Raw genomic sequence first — 15,159 nt, forward strand, 5'->3', positions numbered from 1 at the left:
TATCCTATCCTCTATCCTATCTTATCCTCTATCCTATCCTATCCTCTATCCTATCCTATCGTCTATCCTATCCTATCCTCTATAATATCGTATCCTCTATAATATCGTATATTGTATCCTATCCTATCCTCTATCCTATCCTATCCTCTATCCTATCCTATCCTATCCTCAATCCTAACCTATTCTCTATTCTATCCTATCCTCTATCCTAACCTATCCACTATCCTATCCTATCCTCTATCCTATCCTATCCTCTATCCTATCCTCTATCCTATCATATCCTCAATCCTATCCTATCCTCTATCCTATCCTATCCTCTTATCGTATCCTATCCTCTATCCTATCCTCTATCCTATCCTATCCTCTATCCTATCCTATCCTCTATCCTATCCTATCCTCAATCCTATCCTATCCTCAATCCTAACCTATCCTCTATCCTATCATATCCTCTATCCTATCCTATCCTCTATCCTATCCTATCCTCTATCCTATCCTATCCTCAATCCTATCCTACCCTATCCTCTATCCTATCCTATCCTCTATCCTATCCTATCCTCCATCCGATCCTATCCTCTATCCCATCCTATCCTCTATCCTATCCTATCCTCTATCCTATCCTATCCTCTATCCTATCCTATCCTCCATCCTATCCAATCCCCTGTCCTATCCTCAATCCTATCCTATCCTCATTCCTATCCTATCCTCAATCCTATCGTATCCTCTATCCTATAGTATCCTCTATCCTATCCTATCATCTATCCTATCCTAAATCCTATCCTATCCTCAATTCTATCCTATCCTATCCTCTATCCTATCCTATCCTCTATGCTATCCTATCCTCTATCCTATTCTATCCTCTATCCTATCTATCCTCAATCCAATCCTATCTTCTATCCTATCCTATCGTCTATCCTATCCTATCCTCTATCCTATCCAATCCCCTATACTATCCTCTACCCTATAATACCATGTATCCTATCCTATTCTCTATCCTATCCTATCCTATCCTCTATCGTATGCTCTATCCTATCCTATCCACAATCCTATCCTATCCTCAATCCTATCCTATCCTCTATCATATCCTATCCTCTATCCTATCCCATCCTCTATGCTATCCTATCCTCTATACTATCCTATCCTCAATCCAATCCTATCCTCTATACTATCCTATCCTCTATCATATCCTATCCTCTATCTTATCCTATCCTCTATCCTATCCAATCTTCTATCCTATCCTCTATCCTATCCTATCCTCTATCCTATCCTATCCTCTATCCTATCCTATCCTCTATCCTATCCTATCCTCTATCATATCCTATCCTCTATCCTATCCTATCCTCTATCCTATCCTATCCTCTATCCTATCCTATCCTCTATCCTATCCTATCCTCTATCCTATCCTTTCCTCTATCCTATCCTATCCTCTATCCTATCCTATCCTCTATCCTATCCTATCCTCTATCCTATCCTATCCTATCCTATCCTCTATCCTATCCTATCCTCTATCCTATCCTATCCTCTATCCTATCCTATCCTCTATCCTATCCAATCCCCTATGTTATCCCCTACCCTATCCTATCCTCTATCCTATCCTATCCTCCATCCTATCCTATCCTCCATCCTATCCAATCCCCTATCCTATCCTCAATCCTTTTTTTTTTTTTTTTTTAAGGTCATTTGTCTCTATTTGTTTCAATTAAATGCCAAAAAGTTACATAAATTCATATTGTTAAAATCTATCTGTCTATTATGCTAATATCTTCTATTTGAAATCTCGTTCGCTTGTTCTATACTTTTCTAAATCTTAATCTTAATCTTAATTCTATTTATTCGCTTCGATTTTTATCTATTATTATCGCTTATTTTTATACTCTTGGAGTCTAAGTCTAATTCTAAATCTAAACCTATTCCTTATGTACATCTAAAGCTAAACTACTTATTTGTATTATCGTTTGTCTTTTAATTTAGTTTAATTTGATTATCTATACTTATATTTGTATTTATATTTATATTTCTACTTGTACTTAGATCTACTTTTAAATTCGCACGCATTTACTTTTAACTTCGCACGCAAACATTTATTATAATACGCCCGCTATTTATTTTTAATCTACTCCTGTCTAAAAGTAATTTTTTCTCTCTTTTTTGACTTTTTCTATCCTATCTAAGAATTTGTTATGCGCTACCTAACGTTATCTTATTATCTAGCCTATGCTAAGGTGTGACAAAATTCCACGTCTAAAAATTATTTCTCGCTATTATTATTAAGTTTTATCTCTCGCTTTTCTGCGACTCTACGCCGTGCTATATACCGGGCACAATACTTTAAGACCGAGGGCTCCCTAAAAAACTCGCAGAGAACACCTCCCACGTCCCTTTTGGCGTATCCGCCAAGAGGGAAGTACGTATTTTTCCCTAATCAACCTCTCTTTTTTATGTCTTCTTTGTATAGTCTACCGGGTTTCTGGTCGCCGGCCTATTCTGTGTTTTCGCGAGAAAAGTCTCCTTCTCCTCGTAAAAGCCGGTTTTTGGCGAAAAAATGCGAATTCGCGGATTTTTTTGCACCACGGGGTTTCTCCGAACCGCACCCCACCCTACTTTTCCGAAATTTAGTTTAGAAGGGCTACACGTGCTTGCTTTTTCCAAAAATGTTCGAAAACTTTTCGCCACCCGGTATAGTCTAAAAATCTACTTTATCCGATTTGGCCGTTCTTGGGCTCGTTTTAAAGGTCTCGAGGCCCTCACCAACTTTCACTTATCGCTTTTTTTCCTATCTCTATACCCAGGCTTTTTGTCGACCGTATCTCGAAAAGGGAGGGGTGAATCGAAAAATTGTTCCCACCCGGGAGAAATATCTCCCAATTTCCCCTATTCTGCTGGTCCTTCCTTATAAAGCCCGGATATAAATTTTCATTCAGATCGGAGAAAATTCAGGAATCCGTTACGCGAATCACATGCCTAACCCTTTTTATATAGGGTAAACACTTTCCTACCTTCTCGTAGGTGTTTGGCCTGGTGTTCGTACCGACCCCTCGCGACGTATCCTTTGTTTTCTCAGAGTTCTCACACACTTTTCGCGGATTCAAAATTTTTGTAAAAAGTCCAAAAATCGGTCACTCAATTATTTAATCGAACAATTAATTAATTAATTAAGCAAAACTACACAGCCCGTTCAACTTTAATTTAGTCCAATTCAAAGTGTTAATTGATCTTTTTCACTTCTTTTTTTTTTCACTTTTATATGCAACTGTTCCTTTATTTCGGTTCTTTTTACTTTTGTTTTATCAAAAAGTGTCTAGTAAGTCTATTATACTCCTAATTTTCCCTTATTTCCTGTTAGATTTTAACGAACTCTTCCGAATCTCGTTTATCCTACGGATTGATCGCGTTTTTATCACTTTAAAGTTCCTCGTACTCCATAATCGCACGTTAAAACTTTCTTTTTCTCTCCCTATGCTAGTTTTAATCTCAAAAACTTCGCGCATTCAGACTGAATTTACTGAAACTTTTGACTCTTAGCACCTTACTCCTTGGTAGTTCACTTTGCTCTGATTTTGAATTTAGTTTCTGAGGCTCGCCCGACCTCCGCGGCTCCCCCCTCTTACTAGACTCTTCCACCGAATTTCACCTTCGCTTTGTTGTTTCGGCTTGTTTTGTCCTGTTATAACCCTGTTCTGATTATCAAATTTGGTCGTTATGTTTTCGGCCTTGGCTCACCTTTTGGCGTGTTCGTTAGTGTTATTTTCTACTTTTTTCTTATTTCGTTTATCCTTGTCCGCGTTCGGCCGAAAGGTAACTTGTCCTATTTCTTATCTTCTAACGTAAAATTTATAAATTAGCTAATAAATAAGTGAATTCTAAATTTAACATGTCTAAAGTACATTGCCCTACCCACTCGTGTACCGGGGACGAAGACTATCGTACTTTAATACTTCTATGCCGCTCTGAACTTGTACTCGCGATATTACTCTTACTTTTCATGTTTTATACCTGCTAAAATATTCGTTCTATCGAGAAATTGTATTTCACCTTTTATGATGGGGGCCTTGGTGACAATTTATTTATTTAATTATTTTCACCCCTCCTACCCCCGCGAAAATATCTTTTTTCCTAGGTCTTTTTGACGGCTGAAAGTAGTTCCACATGATTCCTCGTCCCCGAAATACGTCAGGTTTACATCTTTGGTATTCCAATGCACTTTGTATAACTAATAAAATGTTTAAAACTAATTCGGCTCATGTATTTAGCTACAACCGCCATCTTGTCGCTGACAAGCGGCCCCTTGTATCTATAAACCCTTCCTACGCTCTTTACGCTTGCTACTAGTGTTCTACTTTATCTCGCTGCGCGCGATACTGCAGGAAACTATACCAACTTCGGTATTGCCCCTGACGGATTGCAGCCGTTTCCGCAAGCAATACGCCGCTAGTCCTTATTCTTTTACGCTATATTGCATCTCCGTGCTGCACTCCTCCTCCACTGGTGGGGTGGGGCGGCCGCGGGGGGGGGGGGGGGGGCAGCGAGCAGTCTTCAGTACCGGGTGTCCTGAAGGTTTCCAGATGAGATCGGAGTACTTGTTTCCCGTCGATAGCTTAGCCCGGTCCCACGAACTCCGCTTTTTCACAGGCTTCGGTCATATTAGGTTCCTCCTCCTTTCTCTCCTGTGTCTCCAGCTCCCTCGACGTCGTCCACTCCTCCCCGCTTACCCCCTCCACGCGGCCTCCTCAGAGGAATCTGCAACACAGAGATACAATTTTAGCGCATTATATTTCTTATTTATATTATTACTTCCTATTATACTATATTTATTTTAATACTAAACTTAACTAAACTTTAGAGGTCTGCCATCCTTTCGGCATCGGCCGACTCCAAGTCCTCCTCGGTTCCCCTCATGATCGGGTTGTCCAATAGCTCCTTCTCTCTTTTTCTTTCTTCTTCTTCTTTTATACTCAGGATCTCCTTACAGAATCTGGAAAAGCTTCTCCAGTTTTCCTCTTTCTCTAGTATGCCCTCCATGATGATCTCAATAGTCAACAGTTCTGGTCTAATGTTTAATGCGTCCGTTAGTTGTCTCCTTTCTTCTCTCCATTTTTGGCACGTGACTAGAGTATGTTCGGGTGTATCTGCTGTTCCCGGATGGTACCAGCATTCGTCCGTTCTTGCTTTGCCGATCCTATACCTAAAACTGTTAAATAAACCGTGGCCTGTGAGGGCTTGAGTTAAATAAAAGTTAAGGTCCCCATGTTTTCTACAGGTCCATTTTTGAATATTTGGAATGAGCCTGTGCGTCCACCTTCCCACCGTTCCCGTATCCCATTTTTCCTGCCATATGCGGTTGGTCTTTTCCTTGGCTTTCTTCCTTATTTCCTTTCTTAGCCTGTCTCTCAGGATTTCCATTGCTTCTTCATTATTCTCCTCGAGATCTTCGTGCAGGTCTTCTCCAAAGTATTCTCCGACCCCCCTCTCTCTCTCTTCTAAATGCTCTTCGTTATTGTTTCCGTTAATGTGAATATTATTATTATTATTATTATTATTATTATTATTATTATTATTATCATTATCATTATTGTTATTGTTATAATAATTATTAATATTATTACTGTTATTACTATTGTTGTTATTAATATTATTATTATTATTATTATCATTATCATTATTGTTATTGTTATAATTATTATTAATATTATTACTGTTATTACTATTGTTGTTATTAATATTATTATTATTGTTTTCATTGTTATCGTTATCGTAATTATTATTATTAATCCTGCTATTTGAGTTTGAATTTGAATTTGAATTTACGTTTGCATTTAGATGATTGAGAAGGGTTTCTATCATATCATTTTCTTCTTCCATTATCTCTCTTCTTTCAATTATCTTCAGGTCCCAGGGCGGGATCCCAGATAGCACTGCCAAAGTTTCCAGGGGAACAGATCTATAGGCAGACACCACCCTAGTTAGTCCTAATTTCTGCGTATTTCTAAGTGTTCTTCTGTTTACTATTTTTTTGGCCGCCTCCGCCCATATGGGCGCTCCGTATAAGACTATAGACTCCGTTGTCATGTAGTATAACTTTCTCGCTGATTGCTTCGTCTTTATCTTATTTGTCATCAAACTGCTCAGGGCTGCCATCGTTCTGATGGCTTTGTTAGTAACACTCTCTATATGTTTTTTAAAATTTTTTCTTGAGTCGAAGGTTATCCCTAAATACTTTAAATCCGTCGTTGGCTTAATCTCCGTGTTTCCTATCTTGAATGCTAAATTTTCATCCACCTTTTTACAGTTTAGCATTAAGACTTCCGTCTTACTTTCTGCCAGAGCTAATCCTGCCGTGAACAACCATTGTCTTGCATCCTCTACCATTTCTTCCGCTCTGGACTTGAGTCTTTTTTCAGTTGTGGCCTGTGCTATTATGGCTATGTCATCGGCAAATGGGATTTTCATAGACATGGGCGGATTCGGTCTTGAAAGCAATCCATCATACACAAGGTTCCAAAGAAAAGGGCCCAAAACCGAACCTTGAGGTACTCCCATCTTCATATTTAAATCGATTTTTTCTTGAGAAGCCTCGTATTTGACAATTCTGTTTCTGAAATAGTCTTTAATTAGTCGTGAAAGGTAAATTGGCGTGTTTCTTCTTACGAGTTCCTGATAGATTGCCGTCCAGTGCAGTGAATTAAACGCATTCTTAACGTCCAATGCAATCATCACCGCATATCTGTTTTTTCTAGATGATTCCCAGGCCGCTTTCCGTACCTCCTCCATGGCATGTACAGTTGACTTCCCTTTGGTAAAACCGAATTGTTGCTTACTGAATGGTCTAAGGCCCATTAGTTTATGGAGCCTCGCTCTGATGAAGTATTCAAACAATTTGGCCACCGCATCTATAATACAAATGGGGCGGTAAGCGGACGGGGTGGTGGGGTCCTTACCTTCTTTCCTCAAGAGTATTGTTCTTGCGATCTTCCAACTGGCTGGTATCTGACCTCTACTCAGTATTCCGTTAAAGAGTGCTACGAATCTATCCGGTCTAAATTCAACCATTACTTTTATCGTTTCGGGCTGCATACCATCCAAGCCCGGTGCTTTTCCCGGTTTAAGTTTTTTCGCCGCCTCGAGCACTTCTTCTATGGATACCTCAGGTATATTAGGATCCTGGTTTACCTCTGGATTTCTTAACCCTGTTTCTTCGGCTATATTACTCTGATTTACCTCTCTTATTAAGTTATTTTCTTGAGGAAACAAGCCCTGCATTACTATCTCAGCAAAGGCCGACGAGAGTGTTGCGGGTGGATTGCTATTTTTGATCTTACTGATAATTATTTTATAAGGCTTGCCCCAGACATCTTTTTCAATCGATTCGCATAGATCCTTCCAGATTTTCTCTTTTGATTTGCTTATTATTCGTTGTAGATTTTTCTTAGACATTTTGTACAGGTAAAGGATGGCCTCGCTTTCATCTGTTTTGCCCTTTTTCCTCAGTTTTTGTACTGCTCTTCTAAGCCTTTGTGTTTTGGATCGCTCTTTTTTAATTTCTGCGTTCCACCAAGGGTTTCTTTTTTCTTTTACCCCTGTAGCATCCGCTTTGTCCAAAGCTTTGTCACATGCTTCATAAATAGATTTAAGGAATTTGTCCTCTTCGTCCTGATTGTACATATTTCTCTCGTTAATATCTTTTTCCCTTAAGACGTGATCCAAAGCCGTCCCCAGCCTGGAAATCCCTGCTCTTGTAATTTTCCATCTGTTTCCATGGTCTGTCCTCGCTCTTTGTGTTTCCTCTGGGGTTTTTAATGCTGTAAACAGATATTTGTGGTCAGAGGCACTCTCTAGGTTTAGGACTTTACTCTTAAGCGCATATTGTGATTTCTGTAATTCCTGTGTAGTTGCTAAAAAATCAAGGTTTGATGTAGCATTGCCCCTCTCGAATGTGTGGCCACCCTCTGGCACACATGGAAAGATATCATTTCCTAAGAGCTCGTCTAGCAGTATGGATCCTTTTGCATTTTGCTCCCTGGAGCCCCAGGCTGGGGACTTGGCATTGAAATCGCCTCCGATGATAATATTGTTACCCTTGGATTTTTCTTGTCTTACAAATTGCATAAGTTTTTTAACTTTATACGCATACACGTCATTAGTAATATTTGGAGAGAAATATGTACTCACTATAGTTAAATTTTCGAATCTTACGGCAGTGTAGTCTTCTTCTGCTGTATCTCCGTCTTCCAGTTTCTTCAGGCCGTTTTTATTTGTTATCCAGATCGCCGTTGAGCCCCCTGGGGAGTATAGCCATCTTCCCGGGTTGAATAAGGGTTCTTGAATTAAAACAACGTCCGCATCCAGGTCAATTGCCGACTGCATAAGTAGGAAATGCGCCAGTCGGCAGTGATTCAGGTTTATCTGCAATATTTTAAGATTGAATTTTAATTACTAGTTTCGCTCCTAGCGACTCGCTCCACATATTTTTTATATTGGGGGCAATTTACTGACCCTGCCACATGCTCGGCTTTCGATGCATGTATGCCCTCTCTAGTACAGAGTACGCAGCATCTAATCGCCTCGCATCCATTGATCTTGTGTCCGATCCCTCCACATCTTCTGCAAAGTTCCTGGCCGTTGAGATCTAATGCACAATTATATGACAAATGCCCGAAGGCATGGCATTTGAAACATCTTATCAGGTTTTGTGTTCTTTTAATCCTGCAATTGGTAAAGCCTATTTGAATTTTATTTTCCTGGCCCAATTTTTCCAAGTCCTCTGCCGGAAAGGATACAATAGCTGTTTTGGTTCCTCCGTATCCATATCTTATTGTTTTAATGTCTATTTCGTCTTTTGATCGCGTTACCACCCTCGACATTTCCTCCTGTAATTCTTCCTTGTCGATTGTGGGATCGAGATCTTTCACTTCATATATGACCCTGGGTGCCATTCTCCTTATCCTGCATTCCTCTCCCAGGGTGTCCTTTGCGAATTTCTCTAAGGTCCCTGCATTGGTCCCCTTTTCCATCTCTATTATTATGTCCCCTCCCCGTGACTTTCTTATTGTATGAATCCCATTCATATTTTCACCTGGATTAGATTTCAGTTGCTTGAATAAGTCCGCAAACGTTCTCTTTTCCGTTGTTTTTATGATTACCGCTTCCGATCTTGGTGGCGGCGGGAGTCTCGCCTTTTTTATTCTCTCTCTTTCCTTTTCTTTTTCTTTTTCTTGTTCTTGATTTCTCCTTTCGATTTCCCCGATCTCCTCCTTTTTCTTTTTCTTTAGGGCTTTCTTTTCCTCCGCTTTTTTCTTTTTATCCACTGTTTTCCACTCGCTTTCCTTCGCTTGGTTCGTCTCGCTGTCCCTTCCTATTGCATTCTCTTCTGTTTCACTTTCATATAGCAAAGTTTTCCTCGCTTCTTCGCCGCCTGCTTCTCCCCCCTTCTCACGCCTTCGCTCACTTTTTTCTTTAAGGGAACATTGTACTCCTACGTCCCTGTGAAGGAGGCTGTGTCTTAAATTTTTATTTTCAATAATGAGTTCAATGTTCCTCAGTCTGGTAATAGCCGTCTCCAGCTGTCTATCCGCCTGTGCTGCATGTGTTTTCGTGAAGCTTCTGACTTCTTTGAGAGGGTCCATACAGTACCCTCTCACCTCCTTTGTGGAGTTCCTTGTTTTTTTTAGAAGCACCGCCAACTCTCCTATCAACTTCAGGACGTCTTCCTCTTCTTCCATGTCCCTTTCCTTTTCTTTCTCCTTCTCCTTTTTCTTTTCTTCCTCCTTAGACTGGTTAAATTTGGGAGTCGAGAAGTTATTTCTATCGTCTATTTTCTTCTTTTTAAGATTTGAATTCTCTAGAAAAATCCCATCGGAGAATTGAGATTCCGAATCAGTTTCATATGTATCTCTAACTCTCTTTGTGCTCTCCTTATCTTTTTCGTTGCTTCGTCTAGTTTTCTCGCTTCTTCTGAAAATAATTCCCTTATCTGGTGGTTGTATTGGGGTTAACCATTTCTCTTCTTCCTCCATCCTTTTCTCTTCTTCTGTTTCTATCGTTCTAAGATCTCTGTCAGTTATGTTATATGTCTCTATCTATCTATATATATATACTCTATTTCGGTTATTTTGAATGTGTCTTTAGCGAGGTCAAAGTCCTCGCCTTCGTGTATGGTTGTATGTGTGTGCTTCGAGCGGTGGCGGTTACGGTGTCCTTATTTTGTTTGTGCGTTTCCGAGTCCTCTTTTTTCCTCTCCTTGTCGTTCGCTTGGGGTCGGTCGGTTACCCGTACGGTTCCTCCCCCCTATCTCCCCCCTGGATTTGCGTAGCGGCTTTCTGGAAGTATCTTACTTTTCTATTCCTATATTACTTAATTGCTTTTAATTCTATTTTTATTTCTACTTCTATTTCTATTTCTAAATCTGTTTCTGTTTTTGTTTCTATTTCAGGTGATTATTCTTAATTATTAGGTTAAAATGAGATTTTATTCGATGGTCCGTGGTATGAACTTTCAGGGGATAATTTTAACTATTTTTCTACTTGATTTGTTCTATGAATACTACTCTATTTTATTCTTTTTAGTTTAACTAATTTTTCTTTTAATTATCTGTTTCAGGTTTGTAATCGAATTTGGTCCCTGGAGGTAAGTATAGTCCCGTTTCTATTTTACTTCTCTATTTTAATTTTAAATTCTATTTTTCTTGTTACTTTATTTATTTATTTATTTGTTTGTTCTAATCTGAAATTTAGTTTTTTTTCAAAGTTCGCCAGTGGAGTGGGATAAATGATCTTAAGAACAGAGAAATAAGGTCATTTGTCTCTATTTGTTTCAATTAAATGCCAAAAAGTTACATAAATTCATATTGTTAAAATCTATCTGTCTATTATGCTAATATCTTCTATTTGAAATCTCGTTCGCTTGTTCTATACTTTTCTAAATCTTAATCTTAATCTTAATTCTATTTATTCGCTTCGATTTTTATCTATTATTATCGCTTATTTTTATACTCTTGGAGTCTAAGTCTAATTCTAAATCTAAACCTATTCCTTATGTACATCTAAAGCTAAACTACTTATTTGTATTATCGTTTGTCTTTTAATTTAGTTTAATTTGATTATCTATACTTATATTTGTATTTATATTTATATTTCTACTTGTACTTAGATCTACTTTTAAATTCGCACGCATTTACTTTTAACTTCGCACGCAAACATTTATTATAATACGCCCGCTATTTATTTTTAATCTACTCCTGTCTAAAAGTAATTTTTTCTCTCTTTTTTGACTTTTTCTATCCTATCTAAGAATTTGTTATGCGCTACCTAACGTTATCTTATTATCTAGCCTATGCTAAGGTGTGACAAAATTCCACGTCTAAAAATTATTTCTCGCTATTATTATTAAGTTTTATCTCTCGCTTTTCTGCGACTCTACGCCGTGCTATATACCGGGCACAATACTTTAAGACCGAGGGCTCCCTAAAAAACTCGCAGAGAACACCTCCCACGTCCCTTTTGGCGTATCCGCCAAGAGGGAAGTACGTATTTTTCCCTAATCAACCTCTCTTTTTTATGTCTTCTTTGTATAGTCTACCGGGTTTCTGGTCGCCGGCCTATTCTGTGTTTTCGCGAGAAAAGTCTCCTTCTCCTCGTAAAAGCCGGTTTTTGGCGAAAAAATGCGAATTCGCGGATTTTTTTGCACCACGGGGTTTCTCCGAACCCCACCCCACCCTACTTTTCCGAAATTTAGTTTAGAAGGGCTACACGTGCTTGCTTTTTCCAAAAATGTTCGAAAACTTTTCGCCACCCGGTATAGTCTAAAAATCTACTTTATCCGATTTGGCCGTTCTTGGGCTCGTTTTAAAGGTCTCGAGGCCCTCACCAACTTTCACTTATCGCTTTTTTTCCTATCTCTATACCCAGGCTTTTTGTCGACCGTATCTCGAAAAGGGAGGGGTGAATCGAAAAATTGTTCCCACCCGGGAGAAATATCTCCCAATTTCCCCTATTCTGCTGGTCCTTCCTTATAAAGCCCGGATATAAATTTTCATTCAGATCGGAGAAAATTCAGGAATCCGTTACGCGAATCACATGCCTAACCCTTTTTATATAGGGTAAACACTTTCCTACCTTCTCGTAGGTGTTTGGCCTGGTGTTCGTACCGACCCCTCGCGACGTATCCTTTGTTTTCTCAGAGTTCTCACACACTTTTCGCGGATTCAAAATTTTTGTAAAAAGTCCAAAAATCGGTCACTCAATTATTTAATCGAACAATTAATTAATTAATTAAGCAAAACTACACAGCCCGTTCAACTTTAATTTAGTCCAATTCAAAGTGTTAATTGATCTTTTTCACTTCTTTTTTTTTTCACTTTTATATGCAACTGTTCCTTTATTTCGGTTCTTTTTACTTTTGTTTTATCAAAAAGTGTCTAGTAAGTCTATTATACTCCTAATTTTCCCTTATTTCCTGTTAGATTTTAACGAACTCTTCCGAATCTCGTTTATCCTACGGATTGATCGCGTTTTTATCACTTTAAAGTTCCTCGTACTCCATAATCGCACGTTAAAACTTTCTTTTTCTCTCCCTATGCTAGTTTTAATCTCAAAAACTTCGCGCATTCAGACTGAATTTACTGAAACTTTTGACTCTTAGCACCTTACTCCTTGGTAGTTCACTTTGCTCTGATTTTGAATTTAGTTTCTGAGGCTCGCCCGACCTCCGCGGCTCCCCCCTCTTACTAGACTCTTCCACCGAATTTCACCTTCGCTTTGTTGTTTCGGCTTGTTTTGTCCTGTTATAACCCTGTTCTGATTATCAAATTTGGTCGTTATGTTTTCGGCCTTGGCTCACCTTTTGGCGTGTTCGTTAGTGTTATTTTCTACTTTTTTCTTATTTCGTTTATCCTTGTCCGCGTTCGGCCGAAAGGTAACTTGTCCTATTTCTTATCTTCTAACGTAAAATTTATAAATTAGCTAATAAATAAGTGAATTCTAAATTTAACATGTCTAAAGTACATTGCCCTACCCACTCGTGTACCGGGGACGAAGACTATCGTACTTTAATACTTCTATGCCGCTCTGAACTTGTACTCGCGATATTACTCTTACTTTTCATGTTTTATACCTGCTAAAATATTCGTTCTATCGAGAAATTGTATTTCACCTTTTATGATGGGGGCCTTGGTGACAATTTATTTATTTAATTATTTTCACCCCTCCTACCCCCGCGAAAATATCTTTTTTCCTAGGTCTTTTTGACGGCTGAAAGTAGTTCCACATGATTCCTCGTCCCCGAAATACGTCAGGTTTACATCTTTGGTATTCCAATGCACTTTGTATAACTAATAAAATGTTTAAAACTAATTCGGCTCATGTATTTAGCTACAACCGCCATCTTGTCGCTGACAAGCGGCCCCTTGTATCTATAAACCCTTCCTACGCTCTTTACGCTTGCTACTAGTGTTCTACTTTATCTCGCTGCGCGCGATACTGCAGGAAACTATACCAACTTCGGTATTGCCCCTGACGGATTGCAGCCGTTTCCGCAAGCAATACGCCGCTAGTCCTTATTCTTTTACGCTATATTGCATCTCCGTGCTGCACTCCTCCTCCACTGGTGGGGTGGGGCGGCCGCGGGGGGGGGGGGGGGGGGGGGGCAGCGAGCAGTCTTCAGTACCGGGTGTCCTGAAGGTTTCCAGATGAGATCGGAGTACTTGTTTCCCGTCGATAGCTTAGCCCGGTCCCACGAACTCCGCTTTTTCACAGGCTTCGGTCATATTAGGTTCCTCCTCCTTTCTCTCCTGTGTCTCCAGCTCCCTCGACGTCGTCCACTCCTCCCCGCTTACCCCCTCCACGCGGCCTCATCCTCTATCCTATCCTATCCTATCCTCAATCCTAACCTATTCTCTATCCTATCCTATCCTCTATCCTATCCTATCCTTTATCCTATCCTATCCCCTATCCTATCCTATTAATCCCTTATCCTATCCTCTATCCTATCCTATCCTCTATCTTATCCTATTAATCCCTTATCCTATCCTCTATCCTATCATATCCTCTATCCTATCCCCTATCCTATCCTATCCTCTATCCTATCCTATCCTCTATCCTATCCTATCCTCTATCCTATCCTATCCTATCCTATCCTCTATCCTATCCTCTATCCTATCCTCTATCGTATGCTCTATCCTTTCCTATCCACTATCCTATTATACCCTCAATCCTATCCTATCCTCTATCCTCTATCCAATCCTATCCTCAATTCCATCCTATCCTCTATCCTATCCTATCCTATCCTCACTCCTAACCTATTCTCTATCCTATCCTATCCTCTATCCTATCATATCCTCTATCCTATCCTCTATCCTATCCTATCCTCTATCCTATCCTATCCTCTCTCCTATCCTATCCTCTATCAAATCCTATCCTCTATCCTATCCTATCCTATCCTATCCTCTATCCTATCCTCTATCCTATCCTCTATCCTATCCTCTATCGTATGCTCTATCCTTTCCTATCCACTATCCTATTATATCCTCAATCCTATACTATCCTCTATCATATCCTATCCTCTATCCTATCCTATCCTCTATCCTATCCTATTCTCTATCCTATCAATCCCCTATGCTATCCTCTATCCTACCCTATCCTCTATCCTATCCAATTCTCTATCCTCTATCCAATCCTATCCTCAATTCTATCCTATCCTCTATCCTATCCTATCCTATCCTCAATCCTAACCTATACTCTATCCTATCCTATCCTCTATCCTATCATATCCTCTATCCTATCCTATCCTCTATCCTATCCTCTATCCTATCATATCCTCTATCCTATCCTATTCTATCCTCTATCGTATGCTCTATCCTATCCTATCCTCTATTCTATCCTATCCTCTATCCTATCCTATCCTCTATCCTATTCAACTCTCTATCCTCTATCCAATCCTATCCTCATTTCTATCCTATCGTCTAACCAATCCTATCCTCAATTCTATTCTATCCTCTATCCTATCCTATCCTATCCTATCCTATCCTCTATCCTATCCTATCCTCTATCCTATCCTATCCTTTATCCTATCCTCTATTCTATCGTATCCTCTATCCTATCCTATCCTCTATCCTATCCTCTATCCTCTATCCTATCCTATCCTCTATCTTATCCTATCCTCTATCCTATCCTA

The 15,159-nt window shown here is 39.4% G+C and overlaps 1 protein-coding gene across 1 annotated transcript; it reads right to left on the reverse strand.

Moving 5' to 3' along the window:
- Positions 1-4,638: 4,638 nt before the first annotated feature.
- LOC143363854 (uncharacterized) lies at positions 4,639-5,397 on the reverse strand. The gene is made up of 2 exons (XM_076804385.1): positions 4,846-5,397; positions 4,639-4,734 (listed from the first exon to the last, which is right to left on the reverse strand). Exons 1-2 carry the CDS (start codon positions 5,395-5,397, stop codon positions 4,639-4,641), a joined length of 648 nt encoding a protein of 215 aa, XP_076660500.1.
- Between the last annotated feature and the right edge of the window lie 9,762 nt (positions 5,398-15,159).

The sequence above is a fragment of the Halictus rubicundus genome, unplaced genomic scaffold (assembly GCF_050948215.1).
Source record: "Halictus rubicundus isolate RS-2024b unplaced genomic scaffold, iyHalRubi1_principal scaffold0157, whole genome shotgun sequence".
Lineage (NCBI taxonomy): Eukaryota > Metazoa > Arthropoda > Insecta > Hymenoptera > Halictidae > Halictus > Halictus rubicundus.